General features: G+C 37.6%; 1 protein-coding gene across 1 annotated transcript in view; it reads right to left on the bottom strand.

The window, feature by feature from the left end:
- LOC129453300 (voltage-dependent calcium channel subunit alpha-2/delta-2) overlaps positions 1-22,688 on the bottom strand; it is a 27,614-nt gene extending 4,926 nt beyond the window's left edge. Inside the window, exons 1-35 of the mRNA XM_073865392.1 lie at positions 22,413-22,688; positions 18,728-18,809; positions 16,944-17,060; positions 16,439-16,498; positions 15,610-15,654; positions 14,305-14,428; positions 14,090-14,221; positions 13,522-13,579; positions 12,207-12,257; positions 12,025-12,124; positions 11,247-11,408; positions 10,867-10,977; positions 9,201-9,279; positions 8,972-9,021; positions 7,770-7,859; positions 7,530-7,595; positions 7,381-7,455; positions 7,068-7,142; positions 6,711-6,782; positions 6,421-6,492; positions 4,343-4,404; positions 4,185-4,261; positions 4,046-4,106; positions 3,861-3,958; positions 3,513-3,603; positions 3,374-3,436; positions 3,190-3,293; positions 3,012-3,110; positions 2,847-2,938; positions 2,723-2,770; positions 2,566-2,637; positions 2,067-2,219; positions 1,918-1,970; positions 1,755-1,810; positions 1,398-1,521 (exon numbers count right to left, since the gene is read on the bottom strand). Of these exons, the coding sequence (XP_073721493.1) occupies positions 1,398-1,521; positions 1,755-1,810; positions 1,918-1,970; positions 2,067-2,219; positions 2,566-2,637; positions 2,723-2,770; positions 2,847-2,938; positions 3,012-3,110; positions 3,190-3,293; positions 3,374-3,436; positions 3,513-3,603; positions 3,861-3,958; positions 4,046-4,106; positions 4,185-4,261; positions 4,343-4,404; positions 6,421-6,492; positions 6,711-6,782; positions 7,068-7,142; positions 7,381-7,455; positions 7,530-7,595; positions 7,770-7,859; positions 8,972-9,021; positions 9,201-9,279; positions 10,867-10,977; positions 11,247-11,408; positions 12,025-12,124; positions 12,207-12,257; positions 13,522-13,579; positions 14,090-14,221; positions 14,305-14,428; positions 15,610-15,654; positions 16,439-16,498; positions 16,944-17,060; positions 18,728-18,809; positions 22,413-22,507 (2,969 nt within the window). The 5' untranslated portion in view covers positions 22,508-22,688. The remainder of the gene's footprint in view (positions 1-1,397; positions 1,522-1,754; positions 1,811-1,917; positions 1,971-2,066; positions 2,220-2,565; positions 2,638-2,722; positions 2,771-2,846; positions 2,939-3,011; positions 3,111-3,189; positions 3,294-3,373; positions 3,437-3,512; positions 3,604-3,860; positions 3,959-4,045; positions 4,107-4,184; positions 4,262-4,342; positions 4,405-6,420; positions 6,493-6,710; positions 6,783-7,067; positions 7,143-7,380; positions 7,456-7,529; positions 7,596-7,769; positions 7,860-8,971; positions 9,022-9,200; positions 9,280-10,866; positions 10,978-11,246; positions 11,409-12,024; positions 12,125-12,206; positions 12,258-13,521; positions 13,580-14,089; positions 14,222-14,304; positions 14,429-15,609; positions 15,655-16,438; positions 16,499-16,943; positions 17,061-18,727; positions 18,810-22,412) is intronic.

Raw genomic sequence — 22,688 nt, 5'->3', positions numbered from 1 at the left:
ATCGATTAGATTTCGATTCTCGATTCAATTTTTGATTCCGGTTCTCAGGTCGGTTTTTATACTCGATTCTCGATTCAACTCATTGAATGTAGATTTAATACAAATACTATATTAACAAAAAATAACAGTGAACAGAAGTTTACAAGTGGGTAATTAATAAAAAGAAATTAAAAACCACAACACTATCGTTGTCGTCTTGCTTCCGAAATCTAAAATGCTTCCATACCTCTTACTTTTTATGTGAAGGTGGCATCATTGTCGATAAAGCACCTAAAACAGAATGACAGGCTCACCTCTCGCTCCTTGGTAACATCGCGCAAGGCAAAAAAGAGGGTGACATCTAGTAAAGAAGACTAGTAATTTGATTAACGTTAATCTTACTTTCAATGTTTGCAGGAAAAATATGGGGGAAAAAATCGATTCTGCTCTTTGAGAATCAATTCTGAATCGACCACATAAAAAAACGATTAATCGAAAAAAAAAATTTTTTGCCCAGCCCTACACATAAGCAATACAAATGATTTCTTATTCAAACTGTTACTCTACCAGGCCGTACTGATTGTGTGACATTACAGTACATTAAAAATGTACGTGAAGAAAAAGTAGCCAATCAATTACAAACAAAGTTTAGAACAAACAACAAAAAAACAAAGAAGAGGAATCAAACATTATGGTGACGAAAATGCATTTACAGAGTTTATTTAAGACAAATTTAATCTTTATGTAAGATATACACACTTTTTTGTACTGTTAAACTAAAATGTGTTTATTGTTTGCCTTAATAAAGTGTGTAAATAAAACTAGGGATGCACCGATATGGAAATTTTGTCCGATACCGATAACTCTTTAAATTTGGGGGCCGATAACCGATATCTATAAGCCGATAAATATTCATATTATTTTCACAATGAAAAACTCCCAGACCGCGGACATCTTGTCTTTGCGCTAGACTAGCATTCTCTTCTTAAGCCCGCAACATGTGTCATCTTCGTGCTATGTCACAGAAAGCACCAATCAAAACTCCACATGGCCAGCAATGAGCAAGTGAAGTGGTTAAACAAACCAAAATAATCCATCATTTATCGGCTTTCATTTATCGGCCTAATTTTGCTATCAGACCGATAACCGATAATATTAAAAATAAGCAGTTATCGGCCGATAACGATATGTCGGCCGATATATCGTGCATCCCTAAATGAAACATACAGTGGTTAAATTAAAACTTTTTTCTACTTTTCATTTTTTAAAAAGCTTAATAAAATGTATCAATAATTATCGCTATCGAATGATATAACACATTATATTGACGATAAACATTTAGCTATATTGCCCAGCCCTAACAGAAACACAGACAGAAAGACATACAGACAGAAACACACAGAAAGTTACAGACAGACCTGGAGCAGTTTCCACAGTCCTGCAGTACATTGAATGAGTTTGTGGTGTTGGTGAAATAAAACTGACTGTGAACGGTCACACAACTGCTGCTGCCTTTAGTCTCGAAACTCTCTGCAAACACATCTGATAACACACACAGGTTTGAGTTTTGCAATCCAACTTATTTCATTCTAATCTATAACATGATGTTTGTACAGTATTAAAGTAAAATACTACAATAAAAAATGTACAGTGGTGTATAATATTTATAATATTTGATCCTATAATCATGTTTTGAGAGAACTGTACATAATCGTCATGACAATAATACTGCATCATTATTTTTTGATGCACTATATGATGTTGAAGTCTCTAACCTGTGCTGTACCAGCTGCTGTATAGAAGTCCATACAGAAACTGCTGTAAAAGGGACCTGAAGGAGAACAGCTAGCATTAGACACAGCCACGCGTGTGTTTAACAGTGATTCACTAACATCTGCTGCTCAAGAGTCTGAAGAGTAAATCACAGATGAATCTCACCATGCAGCTGCCGACGTCCACCAGGCCAAACTCAAAACATCAGCAATGGATGGCTAACAAGACAAACATGCTTTAAACTCACTACAAATCTGCAGTGTATGTATGTTTCAGACAAGACTAAATCAATAATCCAAATGACAAAAACTCACCACGTAGAAGTGTCTGTGTGCCGCTCCTGTGTGACTGCTAGCGGTGGGTTCGCATGCCGACTGATACTGGAAGGTTTGGTGTCGGGCGTAGATGGAGTTGTTATAGAGGGCGTACATCAGATAGGGGTCGACCTCGCCGAAAAACAAACCCACCTGAGAGATCCCATCACTAGTCACATGTCTCACTCGTTCTCATCACATATACTGTCACGAGCTAACACATCTTCTGACTAATGACTTACTGTGCATTCACACCAGATGCAAATGAAGCGTTAAGCGCGAGTGATTTACATGTTAAGTCAATGCAAAGACGCAACAGACATCTGGTGATGCGAATGACATAAGTGTTAACCAATCAGGAGCTTGCTCTAGTAATGACTGCCAATTCACGCCCAAATGACGCTAATTAACACAAAATGTTCATTTGTGTCTGGTGTGAAAGCATTTACAGTCTTTCTAACAAATACACGACTCTGATTCGTTGTTTGGAAAGAGTTACCTTCTTCCAGTGATCTCTCTGATTGGACATCACCAGAAAACCTCCATCATCGATAAGATAACACAGCAAATCCTGCAACACACACACAGAAAATATCATAAACGCATAAACATGTAAAGTCCAACAGCATGTAAAGATCATGTGTGGCGGTTCATACATCACTGTTCACTTCACAATCCATCTCACAGGATCTGGATGGGCCGCACTGACAAACACAAACAGAAAGTTAAACATCTCATCATTGGACGGTTACCCATAATTCCTCTCATTCAGAGTCATACCTTATGTGAAGCCTGTCGGCTGTCTGACACATTACTGGCCAGAATCTTGAATTTGTCGACCCATGCCTCTAAATCCAGCTTAACACCAACCACTAAAGAAACATGAAGATCAGAGATCAGGCCACAGGAAATGACATCAAAGCAATGCGTTTGAGAAGCACACACCTGCAGGTTTCATGGTTTTTCCTCCAATCACGACCTCGACAGCAGTGGTGACAAGAATCCCTACAGTACCGTTCTCTGACATTATCATATCATCCATCGCTGGACACAAGCATTGAAGGTCATGAGATACACAAAAGACAACATGAAATCAAAACTAAAGAGAAAGAAGAGGGCTCACATGTCCGTGTCGGGGCTCTGAACATGTAACCTTTGTTGTCCAGACTTCGTCTGTAAAAATTTGAGTTTAAAGGTTCAGGATCTTCGTCCCATGTCTCCGCCGCCCTGAAACACACACACACACAGATGATAAACGCTCCACTTCATTACGGTACAACACATTCGTGAGCAGTGCTGTCACTCACATGTTAGGGTAAACGCGAGTGACGCCTCCATTGGTGCATGCAAACAGGGCCAGAAATCCATACCTGCAGAGATCAGACACAACCGATCAACTCGATATAAACTAAATCAGATACTCTGTCCTGATGCGTCTGATCTTACGTGTTGAGATCTTTGTTTTGCCAGACACGTGTGGCCAGCTGCCAGAGGATCCCAGAATCAAGAATCAGATTATGAATCATACCTTGATCACCTGTGTCAACAACAGCAGTGAGATTAACACAGCTTGGACAAAAACGATGACGCTTTTATATGACACGGATTGAATTACACTCCGATTAATCGAACGATTATTATTCGATTAATCGGATAAAACATAAATATTACTCAATTAAAATGTTCACTTATTATAGCTAAATAAATACACTGATATGACTGATACATGAAATCAAAGTAATATTTTGATATTAAATATACAAGATTTAGATTTGCTGTTGTTGTGGTACTCACAGTCTTCAGATTCAGGTGTGATCTCCACCATAAGAGACAAGAAATCAGCCAGAAACTGTGTGTTGTTCTCTGCCATCTGCAGACGTTTACAGTATTCTCTACAGAGACACACAAAAAAAAACTGTTTACACACAGATACATACACTAATATACAAAAAACACATCAGTCATGTGTGTGTTTGTACCTAGGTGCCAGAAACACATGACCGGCAGACTCGAAAGAGTTCGGGAGCAGAGACTGTAAATCTGTCAACAGAGAAACATTTTATTCAAATCATCTTCATTATTAAATGTTGGTGTATTGTGTGTTTTTTTAATACTTACACTGAAGTTGTAGCATAACATCACTGAGATCTGCCTGTATGTAATATTCACTGTAGGGTGGCAGTACCAAACCCAGACTGTATGGGGCAGCACAACAGAGGGCAAAATTAAGTGTTTATGTCAAACTTTACCATCTGAACCGTTAGATGATGTCATACCTGTAATCGGTGTCATTGATAGGGGTCCAAGTGTACATCCGTACAACATCATCAATGTAACGCTGTAAGACAAGCAGAGACACAGAGTGCATCAGAAAATACACTAGCTTGCAAAAGTGGTGCTCATGATATGACCAATAATGGTGTTGAACAATGACAATTTGTCTTCATTAAACACAACATCACAACTTTCTTTAGTAATATAGAGAGCTCTCAAATCACATTATACTGAATGTAGTTTACAAAAGGTGAATAGATGTTTTGTTTGATTTTGTTTATAGTTTTTAGGCTGATATTACCAACAACCATTTTCAATGATATTTTAATTTGACAAAATAATTTCAAATCATTTCGGGCCTACACATGAACTCATTAATCTTAAACTCCTGATGATGCACGCATTGATACAGCACCTTCCGTATCGATTCTGCATGTTTGATTATTATGCAAAAAACATTTGTTTTGTAACCATTATTAGTGTTGTGATGGATTGTAGTTGATCCGTGATCCATATGGTAGGAATGTGTGTGACCCACAGATTAAGTTTAATATCATATATTAAAAAATTTATGCACTCCCTTTCTCCTTCTCTCAATGAGTTTAGCATAAAAACACATTATAGTCACAAATATCTTAACCCAAACTACTTAATCATAAAGTTGAAGTGGTGTTGAATGGAAAAGACGGCAAGTCGCATCATTAACAAGCCTTTTGCACACATTTAAAATCAATGAAGCGCGCCCTTGCTGGTTTATAAACCCCCTTACTAAAGACAAGAAAAAAATGAAATATAAGTTTATAGTCATAAATATATAAAGATTATATGAGAGTAGAATATAATGTAAAATGCTTTGAAACAAAGACAGTGCTTTACTATGCATTTCTATAAGTACTGTAGCTCTAAAAGAGATAAAAGCTTTTACAGTTTTTTTACGGATGCTAGGACACATTTCTCAATACTTAGGTCACTTTTGCAAAACCCTTCACACAGTTCTCCTAACCAACTTTCAGCTTGGCAAAGCAGTTCATTTTACATTCAAAATGCACTACAACTACCAAAACACTTTATTCAGGTCTCAAATCAACTCATTCTTCCAGAACACTAGCAAAGGTTGACAGCCGACAAACACACTTTGTCACTTACAAAACAATGACCTAAAAACACTAACAACATGTAGGATTATACAATGTTTTCTTGTGTAAAACAAGGACACATCTCTGTTTATAATTCACTGCAATATATGTCATGTATTTATTTTTGTTTTTTGCACTGAGTAAATCCAAAATACACGAATTTGTATACACACCATCCACTGATACTGATACAATAGTAATGCTAATCTACTCGGTCAATTTTGGCCAATTGTTTTTATACCATTTAATTTTAAGATTTAAAATATATTTCATTCATATATTACTGTAGAAATGTAGTAAGTTGGTGTCTTATTTAGTTTTGTATTATGTTATTGTTTTGAACATAAGTTTTGAAAACAGTATGCAAGCATGTGCAATTTGGCCTGTACGAACAAAGAGTTTTGTCAGTTGTTGTGTCTGAGTGAGAAAATAATTCATTAAATTTGAGAGATGTAGTCATTGAATGCATTTTGTGCCAAAGCAATGATAATTGATCCTCAGTTTAGCCCACAAAGACTTCTGTTGTGAAGAGTTTTGCAAAAGTGACCTAAGTATTGAGAAATGTGTCCTAGGGTCTGTAAAAAAACTGTAAATAAATGGCAAAAAAGCAACTGTTACAAACACTTCATTGTTCAACGTACAATTATATAAACTGATAATAATGTTACTAAATTCCGATCCCCTATCGTGATGTGCATCGTACCCTGGCCTTGTATGAGGATAGATATCGTATTGTGAAATCGTTGGCGATAAACAGCCCTAATATATAAATAAATACTGTATATGTAGATCAGACGTTTTTTTTTTATAGAAAGTCATGTCCCTGATGTCACACATGTCCTAGTTTTATCTGACACATTTAAAGCACACAGACACGCACAGATGTGTGTAAACGCAGACACACATGTACATAGAGACACAAAAAGATGTAGACACACACTTGCCTCATTCATTGATTTAATAAGGGTTCTGATGGTCATCTCTCCTGATCGTCCATCAATCATCTGCCGGCGAATCTGAAAGAAAAGCAGCATTGAGATATTAAGAGGTCATGGTCGAGCTCCTGCTGGATTAAGATAAATGATACACTTCACGTTAAGATGAATTCTCTCATTTTCTCTTCAAGCTTCAAATGATAAATAGTCTGCATGCTGGTGCTGCTTACAACGAAACAATGACTCAAGAACATGAACTGAGTTCACATGAAGATGTGAGAGAAGATACATGCATGTACCTCTTGTTTACTGTTGTCCTCTACTTCAGCATCCAGAAAGTCAAGTGTTACTGGCTCTGGTAAATCCTCCTCCTGTAATGAGAACATCAATCAGAAACCTAATGATAACTATCCTTCATCACAAACTACACAAATAGTTGAAGACCCTTAATATGCTTTGCATTTGATAACCAAGCTTAAATTCTTACAGTTCACACAGTTCATGAGCTATGCATGCAAAAATGATGCAATATTTTGCAACTACTCTAAGTAAATGCACAAATGATCTGCATGTGATGATACTATCAGTTGTGTAGAGACAAACATGAACACACAACACAAACATTAGAGATGTGATGTCAGAAAAACACAATTCACCCGCGGCTGCAGGTTCGGATGGAGAAGCACGTATCCGTTCGGGTCAATGGCGAAGATGTATCCATTAGCTCCCAACTAGAGACACAAAGAGCTTTAATCCATTCGATTTACAGACTCAAATATTAAAATATAATCAAATTAATTTTATTTATATAGCACTTTTTTACAATCTTGCAGCTTTACTACATATGATACAATATTATGATAGCAAATAAAACATATACACATAAGTGTCTAAAAGCAGCTTGTATGTTTAGGGACCATAACATCAGACACAGCTGATTGAATATCCTGCACTATAAGCAGATGTTACCCTGTATTGAGGTGTCAGTCGCTTCAGCTCATCCAGATGAACATCGACGCCCATCACACCTAAGATCAGCTGATTCTACACAAATACACAAGACATCAATGAACCGAAGAGTCTGAATGAGTGATGATCACTGATGGATCACTGCTTACCTGAGACTTTCCATCCATTGTGAGATTAAAGACGGGCATCGTCCCGGTCACCACGAGTCCCAGACCCTGTCGGCACAAAACGCTCATCTGACTTTATTTTCATTAGCAGGAGACATCTACTTATACCAGGACAAGCTTCAAACACACAAGACATAAAACTGGCAGTATGTATTGTGTGTTTTTGGCCTGTGAGGTAACACATATGTTTACAGATCTGGGGCAGGCCAAAGTGGCACTCACCAGCGCGTCCTGGTAGACGTTGGTCCACTGCACTTGTTTGGCACTCTGGCCTGCCAAAACCATGGGGCGACCCAGAACGTCAAGATATTCCTATTATACACACACATTTAGCATAAACATACAGCAGATTTGAGGAGTTACATTTTATTTAATAGCACCATTTTGTATTTGTCTGTATTTGCTTTGAAAAAGGCCTGCACGGTATTGAAGGGAAAAGGTGATAACATACGGAATAATGCGGTATTCAATATGCATTACAGTATTTCTTTTTCTGAAATATATTTAAATTGTATTCAAAAATATTGTAGAAAAATTAAATAACCAACAAATGTTTTATATTTCAGGGAAAATAAAGCATCACAACAACAACTGGAAGTGAACAACTATGTTTTTCTGTTGCATAAAAATTTTTTAATCATTTATTTATTATTTATTTCGCTCATTTATTGTGCAAACGTTTGTGGTATGCACTTTTGTGATATTTCGGTATATTGCACAGCCTTACTTTGAAATTAAACAATTAATTTCCTTTAGAGGAACCAGCATTTCAACAATACGCAATTTAAAATATATAAAATGTAACATTTTACACAGTTTTTTACTACATGATGAAAAATATTACACTTTCTTTTTATATGCGCTAGTAGTGATGTGATTACGATGTAGTGGAGGACAAAATTATCGTCACTGTGAACACCCGGAGCTGTACGACACATCTTCGTACTTTTATAGAAAAAGAAATAAAAAGGATCTTGCTCAGAAGAAAGTAAGTGAGGAAGTCGGAAAATCTGGTAAGTTGTAATAAACGCTCTTTACGTAATTTGAGCTTTATATATACAGATTGAGACTACATGCTAGCCTAAGCCAGCTAATTGAGCATATTCGTGTCTGAATTTCATGCGCGAATGACTCAAGTTAACTCAAAATGTTCAAGTGTCTAACTACACGCAAATAGCGTGATTTATTCGCTTCATACGCATCTGGTGTGATTGCACAGTAAGAGTTATGAATCAATTTAAATCAACTGAAGCATAAAAATGAATCAAACTCAATCTAAACTAGTGACTATAAATTAACACTATATGATAATATATCATCATTGAAAAAACGTGATACATCACAGTCTGTGTGCACACATTTTTATTCTTGTTCAGCTAATACACACAGGCACACACAATTATATTTGTGTGTGTGTAACTCACCTGGGTGTTAATCCGTATAGCACAGATGGAGCGGATCTCAAAATAGTATCCTGCCAAGACGGAGAGAGAGAGAGTCAGTGAGACATAACATGTAATTACTGTATTATTTAAACTTGTGTCACTGTTATTATCATCATCGTCGCAATATGGGCAGATGGGAAAAATCCCCTCCAGCATCTCATACAATCCCAGGAATCATGTACTGTAAATGAGCAAGCGTCTCTCTCACCCTTATTAGCACAGGCGATCCACTGGAGCGGAGTGACATCATAATTGTGCTGTCCCACTGAGAACGTGAAAACACGGACCTGCGGAGAACACATGACACCCCACCATTACCCCTGACAATGAGACAGGAAATGAGGCGCTTCAGTGGAGAAAGGGATAATTATGAAGAACACAGACTTCCAGAAGAACACAGAGGAACATCACAGATGCTGATCATGACCAAAAGTAAACCACACATCATAATATATAGCAGATATGTACATATAGTCTATGTAAATGAACATATAATCCATGCAAATGTACATATAGTCCATGCAAATGTACACCTAGTCCGTGCAAATGTACACATAGTCCATGCAAATGTACACCTAGTCCGTGCAAATGTACACCTAGTCCGTGCAAATGTACACCTAGTCCGTGCAAATGTACACCTAGTCCGTGCAAATGTACACCTAGTCCGTGCAAATGTACACGTAGTCCGTGCAAATGTACACGTAGTCCGTGCAAATGTACACGTAGTCCGTGCAAATGTACACGTAGTCCTTGCAAATGAACATATAGTCCGTGCAAATGTACATGTAGTCCGTGCAAATGTACATGTAGTCCGTGCAAATGGACTATATAGTCCGTGCAAATGGACTATATAGTCCGTGCAAATGAACATATAGTCCGTGCAAAGGTACATATAGTCCATGCAAAGGTACATATAGTCCATGCAAATGTACATATAGTCCGTGCAAATGTACATGTAGTCAATGCAAATGTACATTGGTCCATGCAAATGAACATATAGTCCATGCAAATGAACATATAGTCCATGCAAATGTACATATAGTCCATGCAAATGTACATATAGTCCATGCAAATGTACATATAGTCCATGCAAATGTACATATAGTCCATGCAAATGAACATATAGTCCATGCAAATGTACATATAGTCCATGCAAATGTACATATAGTCCATGCAAATGTACATATAGTCCATGCAAATGAACGTATAGTCCATGCAAATGTACATATAGTCCATGCAAATCAACGTATAGTCCATGCAAATCAACGTATAGTCCACGCAAATGTACGTATAGTCCACGCAAATGAACGTATGGTCCACGCAAATGAACGTATGGTCCACGCAAATGAACGTATGGTCCACGCAAATGAACACATAGTCCACGCAAATGTACAAATTGTCCATGCAAATGTGCATATTGTCCATGCAAATGTACATATAGTCCATGCAAATGTGCAAATAGTCCATGCAAATGTACATATAGTCCATCCAAAGGTACATATAGTCCATGCAAAGGTACATATAGTCCATGCAAAGGTACATATAGTCCATGCAAATGTACATATAGTCCATGCAAATGTACATATAGTCCATGCAAATGAACATATAGTCCATGCAAATGTACATATAGTCCATGCAAATGAACATATAGTCCATGCAAATGTACATATAGTTTTAAAGACAAACAACTAGAAACATTCATATTTTACAATGAAAATCTATGAATTCCTCCAGCCCTGGAAAACCTCAACATTTCTTAACATATACAAGTTTTCCATGATAGTGGGAATGCTATATTTGGGTATTTATTGTGTTAATTATATCTGTGTAATGAAAGACAGGTTAGATACAACAGGTGCTGATGTGCTTCTAACCGTTTTATTGGGCCAGTTGTACTGCTCAAAGATGTCCTGAGCTCGGTCCTCTCCACCATCAGTGAATAACATGATGATTTTATTACAGTTGGCTCGGGGAACATTTGTCTGCTGTAAAGGGAAAAAGAGGCCGAAGATTTAACATCATGTCCTGAACAAGCGTGATTCAATAAAGCAAGCCAGCAATAAGCACTAAATCACATCTATATTCATTACTAACGTGTATCTCTATCCAAAATTATGTTCCTGTGAGTTGAAGCTCAGCATAGCATACCAGGGGTGTTTCGGTATGAACAGAATTACATTTACTTGAATCTTATACTGTGACATGAAACATGAAATTGAATTGTGGGATGAGTAAACTGTGTTTTCAGACTCACGTTAAGTAGCTGATTGAAAGCGAAGTGAAATCCAGATTTATAGTCTGTGGTTCCTTTAGCCTGCATCTGCTGCACAGCTTCTTTAAAGATCTTCTTGTTACGCACGTTTGCCTGAACCAGGTGCTTGAAACAGGGAACCACCGCCTCCGCCTTCTCATTAAACTATAAAAGAAACAAAGAGATGAGCAGATTCAGAAACTGTGACTTAATGAACAAAATAAAATGAAATGAATACACCTGATGGAAGAGACTCAATGGCTATGTTTACATGCACAAAACTGTGTCAATCCGATTGAATTTAATCGGAATGCACAACGATACAGTTTAGATGTACCCTAAACATTGCAATCTGAGTAAAATGTTGGTTTACATGTACTTTATATATAATCCCAACTAACGTCTACACAAGCGCAGAGCCAGCGTTGCCAGATTTGCATAACAAAACCAGCCTAATGGAAATTCAAAACTAGTGACGATAATCATGTGATGCGTAAATAAGAGGTAAACATATAAATATAATAACTTAAGCACAATTCTTCTGTGCATGTGCACAAGGTATTTTTGCATCTGATTGAGAAAATACTGCGATTCATGTGTTTACATGCATACTTTTCTCCTGATGATCGGATCACAGATCGCACTACACCACTCCTTTCAACACGATTGAGCCATCAATATGATTAAATTTGCTGTTGCTTGGCACAGTTAGGCTAACAAACAATAACATTTGTTATTTCTATAAATCACAAGACATCATAACATGTACGAGGTGATATACCCTGGCGACATTGACGTAATCATCATCAGACAGCGTGTCCAACATTTCAGTGACGGACGCTTTGATGAGTTTCAGTGTGAGACCACTAACACTCCCACTCCTGTACAATAAAAACACACACACTTAATACACAATAATGATACTGAGCATACACACAAACACTTCACAACACAAACACTCACACGTCCACCAGTATCACCATATCTTTAGGTGATGAAGCTCCTTGAATATACCTGAAGAAAACACACAACAGTTACTGTAAATCTATACAGTACATCATTTTGTCAATAACGTATACATTATAACAGGATATATACACATTTAAAAAGAAATAAAATAAAATTAATTATTTCTCTATTCAAAAATTCTGATAGCTCAAATTTGATCTGAATAATTTGCATTGAATCGTTTGATCAATGAATTTTGGATATTGACATGCATTTATATCAGACTTTACTAATTACATATTTTTGACAATTTTTATGACATAATGTTATCCTCTACATCAATTATAAATAATTACCCGACATTAAAGCAGTAAATACGCAGATTCAACTCAGTCATACCTGAGGTAACTTCCAATATGTGATAGTGATAAACAGCATCAGTACAAACGGTCAAACAGTCAGTAATAATAACACGGATTTACCTCACAAAAGCATAATTTACTTCATTGCAACGCTTGCATAAAATAAATGCTAACCTTCAACTTACGTTCTGAATCCTCGGTCAGTTTATTCACTGAGGGAATCCATTCAATAGCTCCCAATTGAACGCATACAAATGACTCATTAAAAGAACCGGTTCATAAGAGTCATTTATTCGCGAGTCTCATTGCTCGCGATGTTTGTTTGGTTTGGCGTGCCGCTAGCAAGAATATCTCATGTAAACACTCGTTTCTTTGCCATCATTTTAATATTCGCGATCTTTTAATCGTATTACATTTTATTCGTGTAACGCGGCACTTGAGCAGCACATCTGTCGTTTCCTCAGGTAAAGCGCACACTCTACGTCACACACACAGGGTTTGTATTACTGGTCAATTTGCCCCTTAGCCCCGCCCCACAACGTAAATCGACCAATCACAGACTATGAACTATTACTAAAACATAATAATATAATAAATATATGGATATTTGACACTGATTATGTGATATGGTTGCAATAAAACACAATAGTTGACATTGAAGGCTTAAATGAATATTTACACATTTGGCAGAAGCTTTTGTCCTAGGCAATATTCAGTTCACTACAAGGTATTCATCAGCATGTGTCTTCCCTGGGATTGAACCCATGACTTTTATGCGGCTAACATAATTCTCTACCAATTAGGATACAGGAACACATTCAGCCCTGTGAGATTTTGCTGACTTTTCTGTATAGCTTGCCAATAACCAGGGATGGCAGAGTCCAATTATAAGTGAATGGAGTAAATGTGGGGAGAAATATCATTTTAGACCATCTTAAAAAGAGAAAGAGAGAAAGGTAGAGATTTACCAGGGTCTTCGTCGTACATCGTACAGGTCAATCTTATCTGGAGCTCTCCAAGGAGCCGCTAATAGAGAAAACATTACATCATAAGAGCACATGTAAGCAGGGTTAGGGATGACTTGTAACACGATTACGTAATCAGGATACAAAAAATAGTAACTATCTTTTGGTACAGTTACATAAAAACAGAGTAATCAGATTACATTTCTTATGTGTAATCAGAGTTTAGTGTTAAGTTAGTGTCTTGCGAGTATTTTGTGAACCTGAGCGCCTCTTTTACCATAAACCTTTTCGACGCGTATGCAGCAGGCACATATTTAGACAAGATGCATAATGCACATGGTTCACATATTTTGACATGAAAAGACACACAGGACACACCGAATACATATTTTGAATTCGCGCCTCTCAGAAAAGTTCACAATCTCACAGCTAGGTGCCGCTAAAATATACAACCCATACAGCAAAGAAATACCGTAAATTTTTCTGGCCATTAATATGTTTTAAATATATGCTAAATACATTTCGTATAAAGTAAATCTTAATTAATTATATTTTTTAATTTGACCTTTACCTGGGTAATATCTTGTAACCCCGGTGGCGCTCCCAAACGCTTGCCAGAGCAGTGATGGATCATCTCTGCTGTTCTCCATAAAGACTCTCTCTAATGCTTGAGTCCAGCTGAGTTCATTCAGTATCACAGGAGCTGACAGATGGACAGACAGAAACTTTATGTGCTCTGACATTGTGAGGCATTTATCGATTTTACGCCATTATTCAGGTTCTCACCGCCTTTGTAGATGTCTGTTGGGATCTGTACCGCGGTATGGGAGTAATTCACGTGGTTTTTGAAGTTTGGGTCGTACACAAACTCCAGTTTTAATGACATCTGAGAATCAATGTCCTCACCATCCTGCCGAGAGTCGACATTACACATGATATTATTAGTAAAGTATATACTATAAAGAACATTATGTTTCTATGTGACGTATAGGAAATATTATGCAGTGAAAATAAATATTGTGAAGTTTTTTGACTCGGCATCCACACAGAAATGTTGAATGTATTCATGAATCCTCTAGCTGCTGATTTTAACTTGACACAATGTCAAGATATAAATAGTCACACACACTTAAACCAGGAGTCTTGACAGTCATACAATGTGTTTCACTGAGCTCCACTGAGATGTTTATGAACAGTCTTACGTAAAAGCAAAAACAGCCCACTTACGAGAAAGAAAATGTGAAAAAAAATACTTCTATAATGTAGTTACTATACTGTCAAAATCAATTAAAAGGTTAATAATCCTGAAGGCCAAATGGCACGTTCCCTTAATTCATAACTCAAACCTTTCAATGCTTTATCTTATTTCGTTAATCTTTGTTGGATCATAAGTAAGGTAATATATCATTAAATGTACATAACGTTTTTTTCTGTGTCATCATTTTAGCTTTTTTAAGCGCAAGAAGCTGTAAAGTGTTGTCGTCTGACGTCGCTTCCACATACAAACACACTCTATAGTATAATCCCACCCCCAAAATTGTGATTGACAGGTTTATGTGCAGGCATTGGAAACACAAATGCAAAGGGGATTGCGATCTCATTTGTGTTTTGCTAGGCTCTGTACGCGACACCAGAGGAAGTGAAATAGCGAATGGGAAATTGCTATTGAAATATATGGCAGGGTCGTAACCCGAAAGACCCGAATTAAAATGCAAATGGGCTTTTCCATTTGTTCACGTAAACATAAATGCAAATGGTTTATGTCACAGTTTTTACACAAACCAGTAGGAAACACATATAATGGTTCCGATGATGTTTTGAGGAATGTTTGAAACCATGATCCCCATTCACTACCACAGTATTATTTTTTCTAATATGGAAGTGATTTGGGCTCATGATCGGTTTGATTACAAACATTCTTCAAAATATCTTCCTTGGTGTTCTATCCCTTTAACTACGACAGAAAAGTCACCATTAATTGAACATTTTAAAATGTTGCACATTCCTAATTCATGAATTTACTGAGAATCTACTGTTGGTGATGTTCAGTTTTGTTTTTCTGGACAGTAAGGAGAGACAAAATGTACTTACGTAATCCATCTCTGCTTTAGAGTTATAATATTCAATGTTCTCCTCCTGAAATAAACGCACACACAAACAAGACAAGGATGTGAAAATGTTTCACTGGTTTTACTGTAACGTTTGCTTATAGTATCTTATACAGTATGGTATGTTTAGTACAGAGATATTCACATGGAATATATATGAAGTAAATAATTTAGGGGTGTAAAAAATATCGATACATTTAAGTATTGTGATATTTTGTTTAAAATGACAGCCTTCCTAAAATTATATCCAATCAATAAGAAATATCCCAAATGTCTTGTTTTCAGTACAAATATCTAAAAATTCTTAAATCATGACGTATTTTGTTGATGAGCAAAATGACCTAAGAATAAGTCTAATTTTTGTACAAAATATATATATATAATTTAAGTAAATTTGTAATTAAAACAAGCAAAAAAATCTGCCAATGGGTTAAGAATTTTATATATATATATATATATATATATATATATATATATATATATATATATATATATATATATATATATATACATATACATATATATATATATATATATATATATATATATATATATATATATATATATATATATATATATATATAATTCTTAACCCATTGGCAGATTTTTTTGCTTGTTTTAAATTGCTTAAATTGTTTTTTTTTTTGTCTAAATCTATACTTATTTTCTTAGGTCATTTTGTTCATCAAAAAAAAGCATCTTAATTTAAGAATTTTTAGATATTTGTACTGAAAACAAGACAAAAGTACTAAGTAAGAAAGAAAGAAATGTTTGCGGTGCAAAATTGTGCTCTATAGTAAATGTGATCTGACCTTGATCCCATCCTCCCAGTGATGATCTTTTTGAAGACGCTCCGCTTCACTCGCCAGTTTCTACACAAAACATCAAGATTAACCATAAATAAAGTGTGTGCACTGCAAAAAAAATGATTTTCAAGAAAAAAAATTCTTAGTATTTTGTCTTGTTTTCGACACCAGGAAAATAAGTATAGTTTTTAGACCATAAATATCAAATTTGAGGTGATTTTATGCATAAAACAAGCAAAAAAATCTGCCAATGGGGTAAACAAAAAAATCTTGAAAATTTTTCTTAAACACTAAATTCTAGAAAAATTCAAGAAACATTTGCTTACCCCATTGGCAGATTTTTTTTTTTTTTTTTTTTGCTTGTTTTATGCACAAAATCACTTAAATTACAAAATCTTAATCTAAGAATTTTTAGATGTTTTTACTGAAGAAAAATACTAAGAAATATTTTTTTTGAAAATCATTTTTTTGCAGTGTGTGTTTATATTTGTGTATGTGTGTGTATCCTCACCTCTAGTGCTTTGCGTTTTTTTGCCAGCAGTCTCTCGATATCCGTGGCCACTTTCTCAACAATATCTCGTGGATTATTTCTCACCAGACTGAACTGTCTTCTCTTCTCATTGTAGATCTGAGACATCAAACACACAATAAAGTAATATTACAAGCTTTAATAACATACCACATCCACTGTGTGTCTGTTCAGATGTCTTTAACTTTAAAATGATCTTGTTTTTCATATAAATGATCACGTGTTCATGATAAGAATATTGAACAGCTGTAGGAAACAGCAAGAGACCCTCAACTCTGTGTGCTCACTTCCTGTTAACAGTGATATGTTACTTATTTAAACTCTATTAAACACCAGTAAACAACCTCTGACTGAACAACATCTGATCAATGCTTTTTTTATGCACAAAATCACTTAAATTTGATATTTTTGGTCTAAAAACTTGACTTATTTTCTTGGGTTGTTTGGTCATCAAGAAAAAGCATCTTAATTTAAGAATTTTTTAGATATTTTTACTGAAAACAAGACAAAAATACTAACACATTTTTTTCTTGAAAATATTTTTTTGCAGTGTAAATATAAATTTAAGGAATTGTGATAGACATAAGATTTAAAGGCACAATATGTAAGTTTTCATGGCTAGCCGCTAGGTTTACGAATTTTTTTTTTATTATGATTTTCTGTACTCGCCAATGAATAATCATGATCCATGATGACCGAATGACACAACAGCTGTGTGCTAGATGCTGTATAAACAAGGATAGCGTGACTTGTTGCCTCGCTGCCTCATGAGGCAATGACTTCGGAGGCATTAAAGCAGCTCCAGGAAACGCATTTGGACAGACTTCATAGGCAGCGTAATGTAATAAATTTGTGCTTCAGACTCTTCCTTGGCCGACATTTTTTTTCCGAACTCAACCAGGCTCCACCAATCACATTATCCATGCTAGCCCACGCAGACGATAAAGGTATCTCAGGAGACAGGAAGTAAACCGAACATTGCATTTGGATGTGCCTTGGACCATGCCAAGGTCGAGCCATTATTTAAAGGTGCACTGTGTAGACTTTAGCGGCATTTAGCTGTGAGATTGTGAATTGTGAATGGCTCAGTCCACTGCTCACCTCTCTCTTTCCAAACGCATAGAAAAGCTACGGTAGCCGCCACAGGACAAATATGTCATCGCCTGAGACAACGTAGGGAAAATGGCTCAAACATAACAGTTACTATACATATACACCACTGATAATTTAGTTTTGTGTTTTATATTGCATTTCTGTCAAGAGATCCTTCAGAAAATGTACACACTGCACCTTTAAAATGTAAATATCTCTGGATTTACAACTCCTTGAGAACTTTTGTGATAATGTAAGTACACAATTGCATGAAATATATCACAATGTGCAAGTAGTTTTTTGATATTTTAATACAAAACTCTTACATATGGACTTGAATAGAGGGAGATATGAGATGCCCTGAGTTTACAGCACATTATAATAACAAATGATCCAGACTAAACTTAAGCTTGTGCTGCATAAATCACCTGATAAATGACATATATCTAAAGATCTAACTTTATTTCTGTTATTGATGATCTTCAAAAGTTTACAGCGCTGTGGCATTCGGGGCAAATAAATGACTTTAGCATCAGAGGGGTAAACCATCTGTTCATGTCCCTGTCTCTCTCTCTCTGGCAAGTAAAGACTGATAAACAGATGATCTTGTGTATCTGTTTGCGTATCTGTCATTGTCTATGTATTACACAAACACACACACAAACACATCTTACCCCCTTTAGTTGTTGAGCTCCACTGATGTGTTGCAGGACTCTGTCAATCTCTTGTTCGATGCGTCTGGCCCAGTGCATCATCCTACACAACACATAACACAACTGTTACACAACACAATCCTCACACAACACATGTATGCTCTGTCACAGACAGATTCTCAAACTGTGAGAGAAAACCTCCGATCTGATACTACTGCAACCAACAGATGAATTATTAAACATCTGTGAAGTCTCCATCATCATCATCACGTGTGAGTCCGGTTCTGATAGAGAACTGTGTGTACAGTAACATCAGATCATGCATATCACCTGTTACCATGACAACACATCCCTATGTGATAACAGCTCATCCTCAGTGATGCTACAAGAGTCTTGCCTGTGTAAAACCCGCCGGTGTGTTGTTCAGACGTTCGCTGTGATTCCCAAAGTCTTGACATGCGGTTACTACTGTAGATAAACTGATGTGAAGTAAATTAATCTGTAAGTACAGTTTCACTACTGAAACTTGAATCGTTGAGTTGTAAAAGTGAGATCTGATGAGTGATGTGTGATAGAAAACACACAAGTTTTTCATCACACTTGCTGTAAACACACATGCTCAGATTTACTGCATGTTTGACAGCATGTGTTACACAATATGTAGAGGTGAGAGTGTATCAGTGTGTGTGTGTGTGTGTGTGTGTGTGTGTGTGTGTGTGTGTGTGTGTCAGTGTGATTCAGGCAATCTGATGCACTCTCAGCATCTGAGCATGCTCAGTATCACACATTTAATGAGATCCTCCCTGCTGTATATTACCTGTCACACAATCTCCAGAGCGAAAGAGAGAGAGAGAGAAATAGAGAGAGAGAGAGAAATAGAGAGAGAGAACTGCTGTGACCCATATTCACTTTGAGATTAAAGAAGAGAAAATAAGGAGACAGCAGTAAGACTCTGTGACTGATCTGAGGTCAGAAACATCATTAAGCAATCATACTACCACTTTCTTTTCAGTTTTTTTTTAATATTATACATTTTTGGTTCCCTGTCTGTTTCTATCTATTGTATAAATCCTGTTATCCTATCATAGCCCTGTACAATGATTATTCAGCATACTTCAGTCTCTAGACACAGACAGACAGACAGACAGACAGACAGACAGATAGACAAACAGATAGACAGACAGAGTGACAGCTGTGTCAGTAATCACTCTGTGATGCTGTGGGATTATTGAACCAGTGAGTAAATCTCAGATCACTGCTGTCTGTCAACCTGTACACGCACACACACACACACATGCTTATACTTAGACTGTTTTATATGAAGATAATAAATCATTAATTTTACTAACTCAATTCTTAACCCTAAGAGACAACTTAACTTTAGCAAGGACTGTAGTTAATCTCAAGCTCAAGTTAACCTTTGACACCTTTGATGTGTGATGCTGGGTGATGATTGTATGATGCTGTGCAGATGATGCTGTGATGCCGTGTAGATGATGCTGTGATGATGGTGTGATGCTGGGTGATGATGGTATGATGCAGGGTGATGATGGTGTGATGCTGGGAGATGATGGTGTGATGCTGTGGAGATGATTCTGTGATGATGGTTTGATGCTGGGTGATGATGGTATGATGCTGTGGAGATGATGGTGTGATGCTGTGGAGATGATGGTGTGATGCTGTGGAGATGATGCTGTGATGATGGTGTGATGCTGGGTGATGATGGTATGATGCAGGGTGATGATGGTGTGATGCTGTGGAGATGATGGTGTGATGCTGTAGAGATGATGCTGTGATGATGGTATGATGCTGTGGAGATGATGGTGTGATGCTGTGGAGATGATGGTGTGATGCTGTGGAGATGATGGTGTGATGATGGTGTGATGCTGGGTGATGATGGTATGATGCAGGGTGATGATGGTGTGATGCTGTGGAGATGATGGTGTGATGCTGTAGAGATGATGCTGTGATGATGGTATGATGCTGTGGAGATGATGGTGTGATGCTGTGGAGATGATGGTGTGATGCTGTGGAGATGATGCTGTGATGATGGTGTGATGCTGGGTGATGATGGTATGATGCAGGGTGATGATGGTGTGATGCTGTGGAGATGATGGTGTGATGCTGTAGAGATGATGCTGTGATGATGGTATGATGCTGTGGAGATGATGGTGTGATGCTGTGGAGATGATGGTGTGATGCTGTGGAGATGATGGTGTGATGATGGTGTGATGCTGGGTGATGATGGTATGATGCAGGGTGATGATGGTGTGATGCTGTGGAGATGATGGTGTGATGCTGTAGAGATGATGCTGTGATGATGGTATGATGCTGTGGAGATGATGGTGTGATGCTGTGGAGATGATGGTGTGATGCTGTGGAGATGATGCTGTGATGATGGTGTGATGCTGGGTGATGATGGTATGATGCAGGGTGATGATGGTGTGATGCTGTGGAGATGATGGTGTGATGCTGTAGAGATGATGCTGTGATGATGGTGTGATGCAGGGTGATGATGGTATGATGCAGGGTGATAATGGTATGATGCTGTGGAGATGATGGTGTGATGCTGTGGAGATGATGATGTGCTGGTGTGGAGATGATGCTGTGGAGATGATGGTGTGGTGCAGTGGAGATGATGCTGTGGAGATGCTGTAAAGAATGCTGTGGAGGTTATGCTGTGGAGATGATGGTGTGATGCAGTGGAGATGCTGATGGTGTGATGCTGTGGAGATTATGGTGTATTGCCGTGAATATGCTGATGGTGTGATGGTGTGGAGATGATGGTGTATTGTGAAAATTCTGATGGTGTGATGCTGTGGAGATGATGGTGTATTGCCGTAAATATGCTGATGGTGTGATGGTTTGGAGATGATGGTGTGATGCAGTGGATATGATGCTGTAAAGAATGCTGTGGAGGTTATGCTGTGGAGATGATGCTGTGATGTCATGGAGATGCTGATGGTTTGGAGATGATGATGTAATGCAGTGGAGATGATGCTGTGGAGATGCTGTAAAGAATGCTGTGGAGGTGAGGTTGTGATGCTGTGAAGGTGAGGTTGTGATGCTGTGGAGATTCTGCAGAGAAGCTAATAATGTTATGCTGTGGAGAAGATGCTGTGGAGAGGCTTTGAAGAATGTTGTGGAGATGCTGATTTTGTGATACCGTGGAGATGCTGATGATGTGATGCTGTGGAGATGATGGTGTGATGCCGTAGAAATGCTGATGCTGTGGAGATGGTGGTTTGATGCAGTGGAGATGATGCTGGAGATGCTGATGGTGGGAGATGATGCTGTGGAGATGATAGTTTGATGCAGTGTAGATGGTGCTGTGGAGATGCTTTGAAGAGTGCTGTGGAGATGCTCATTTTGTGATGCTGTGGAGATGCTGATGATGTTAGGCTGTGGAGATCATAGTGTGAAGCCGGGGTAATGCTGTGGAGATGATAGTGTGATGCTGTGGAGAAGCTGGTCGTGTGATGCTGTGGAGATGCTGTGAAGATGCTGCTGGGGTGATGCTGAGGAGATGAATGATGTTGTGATGCTGTGAAGATGCTGATTGTGTGATGCTGTGAAAATGTTGCTGGGGTGATGCTGAGGAGATGAATGATGTTGTGATGCTGTGAAGATGCTGATGGTGTGAACCTGTGGAGATGCGGATGGTGATGCATCATGCTGATGATGTGGAGATGCTGATGTTTCTTACGTGTAATGCTGTGGAAATGTGAGCGCATCCACTGCGGTCCACGATCCGCTGAACACGACCATCACCATCATCCACGCGTGAGCCCATCTCGCCATTTTCCATGGAAACACGTCACGCGAGCGGCAGTAAGATCGTCACAGTGCTGCAGTAAGTCAGATGCGATTATATAACAATCTCGTCTTGAGATGAATAAGTCCGAATGAAGTGAAATGAAGTGATGTCGGTGGGCGAAAGATGCTGCGCGTGATAATGCTGCCGTGAACGCGCGCGCGCTCG

This window comes from Misgurnus anguillicaudatus, unplaced genomic scaffold, assembly GCF_027580225.2.
Source record: "Misgurnus anguillicaudatus unplaced genomic scaffold, ASM2758022v2 HiC_scaffold_31, whole genome shotgun sequence".
NCBI lineage: Eukaryota > Metazoa > Chordata > Actinopteri > Cypriniformes > Cobitidae > Misgurnus > Misgurnus anguillicaudatus.
This window is presented reverse-complemented; position numbering and strand designations above follow the sequence as displayed.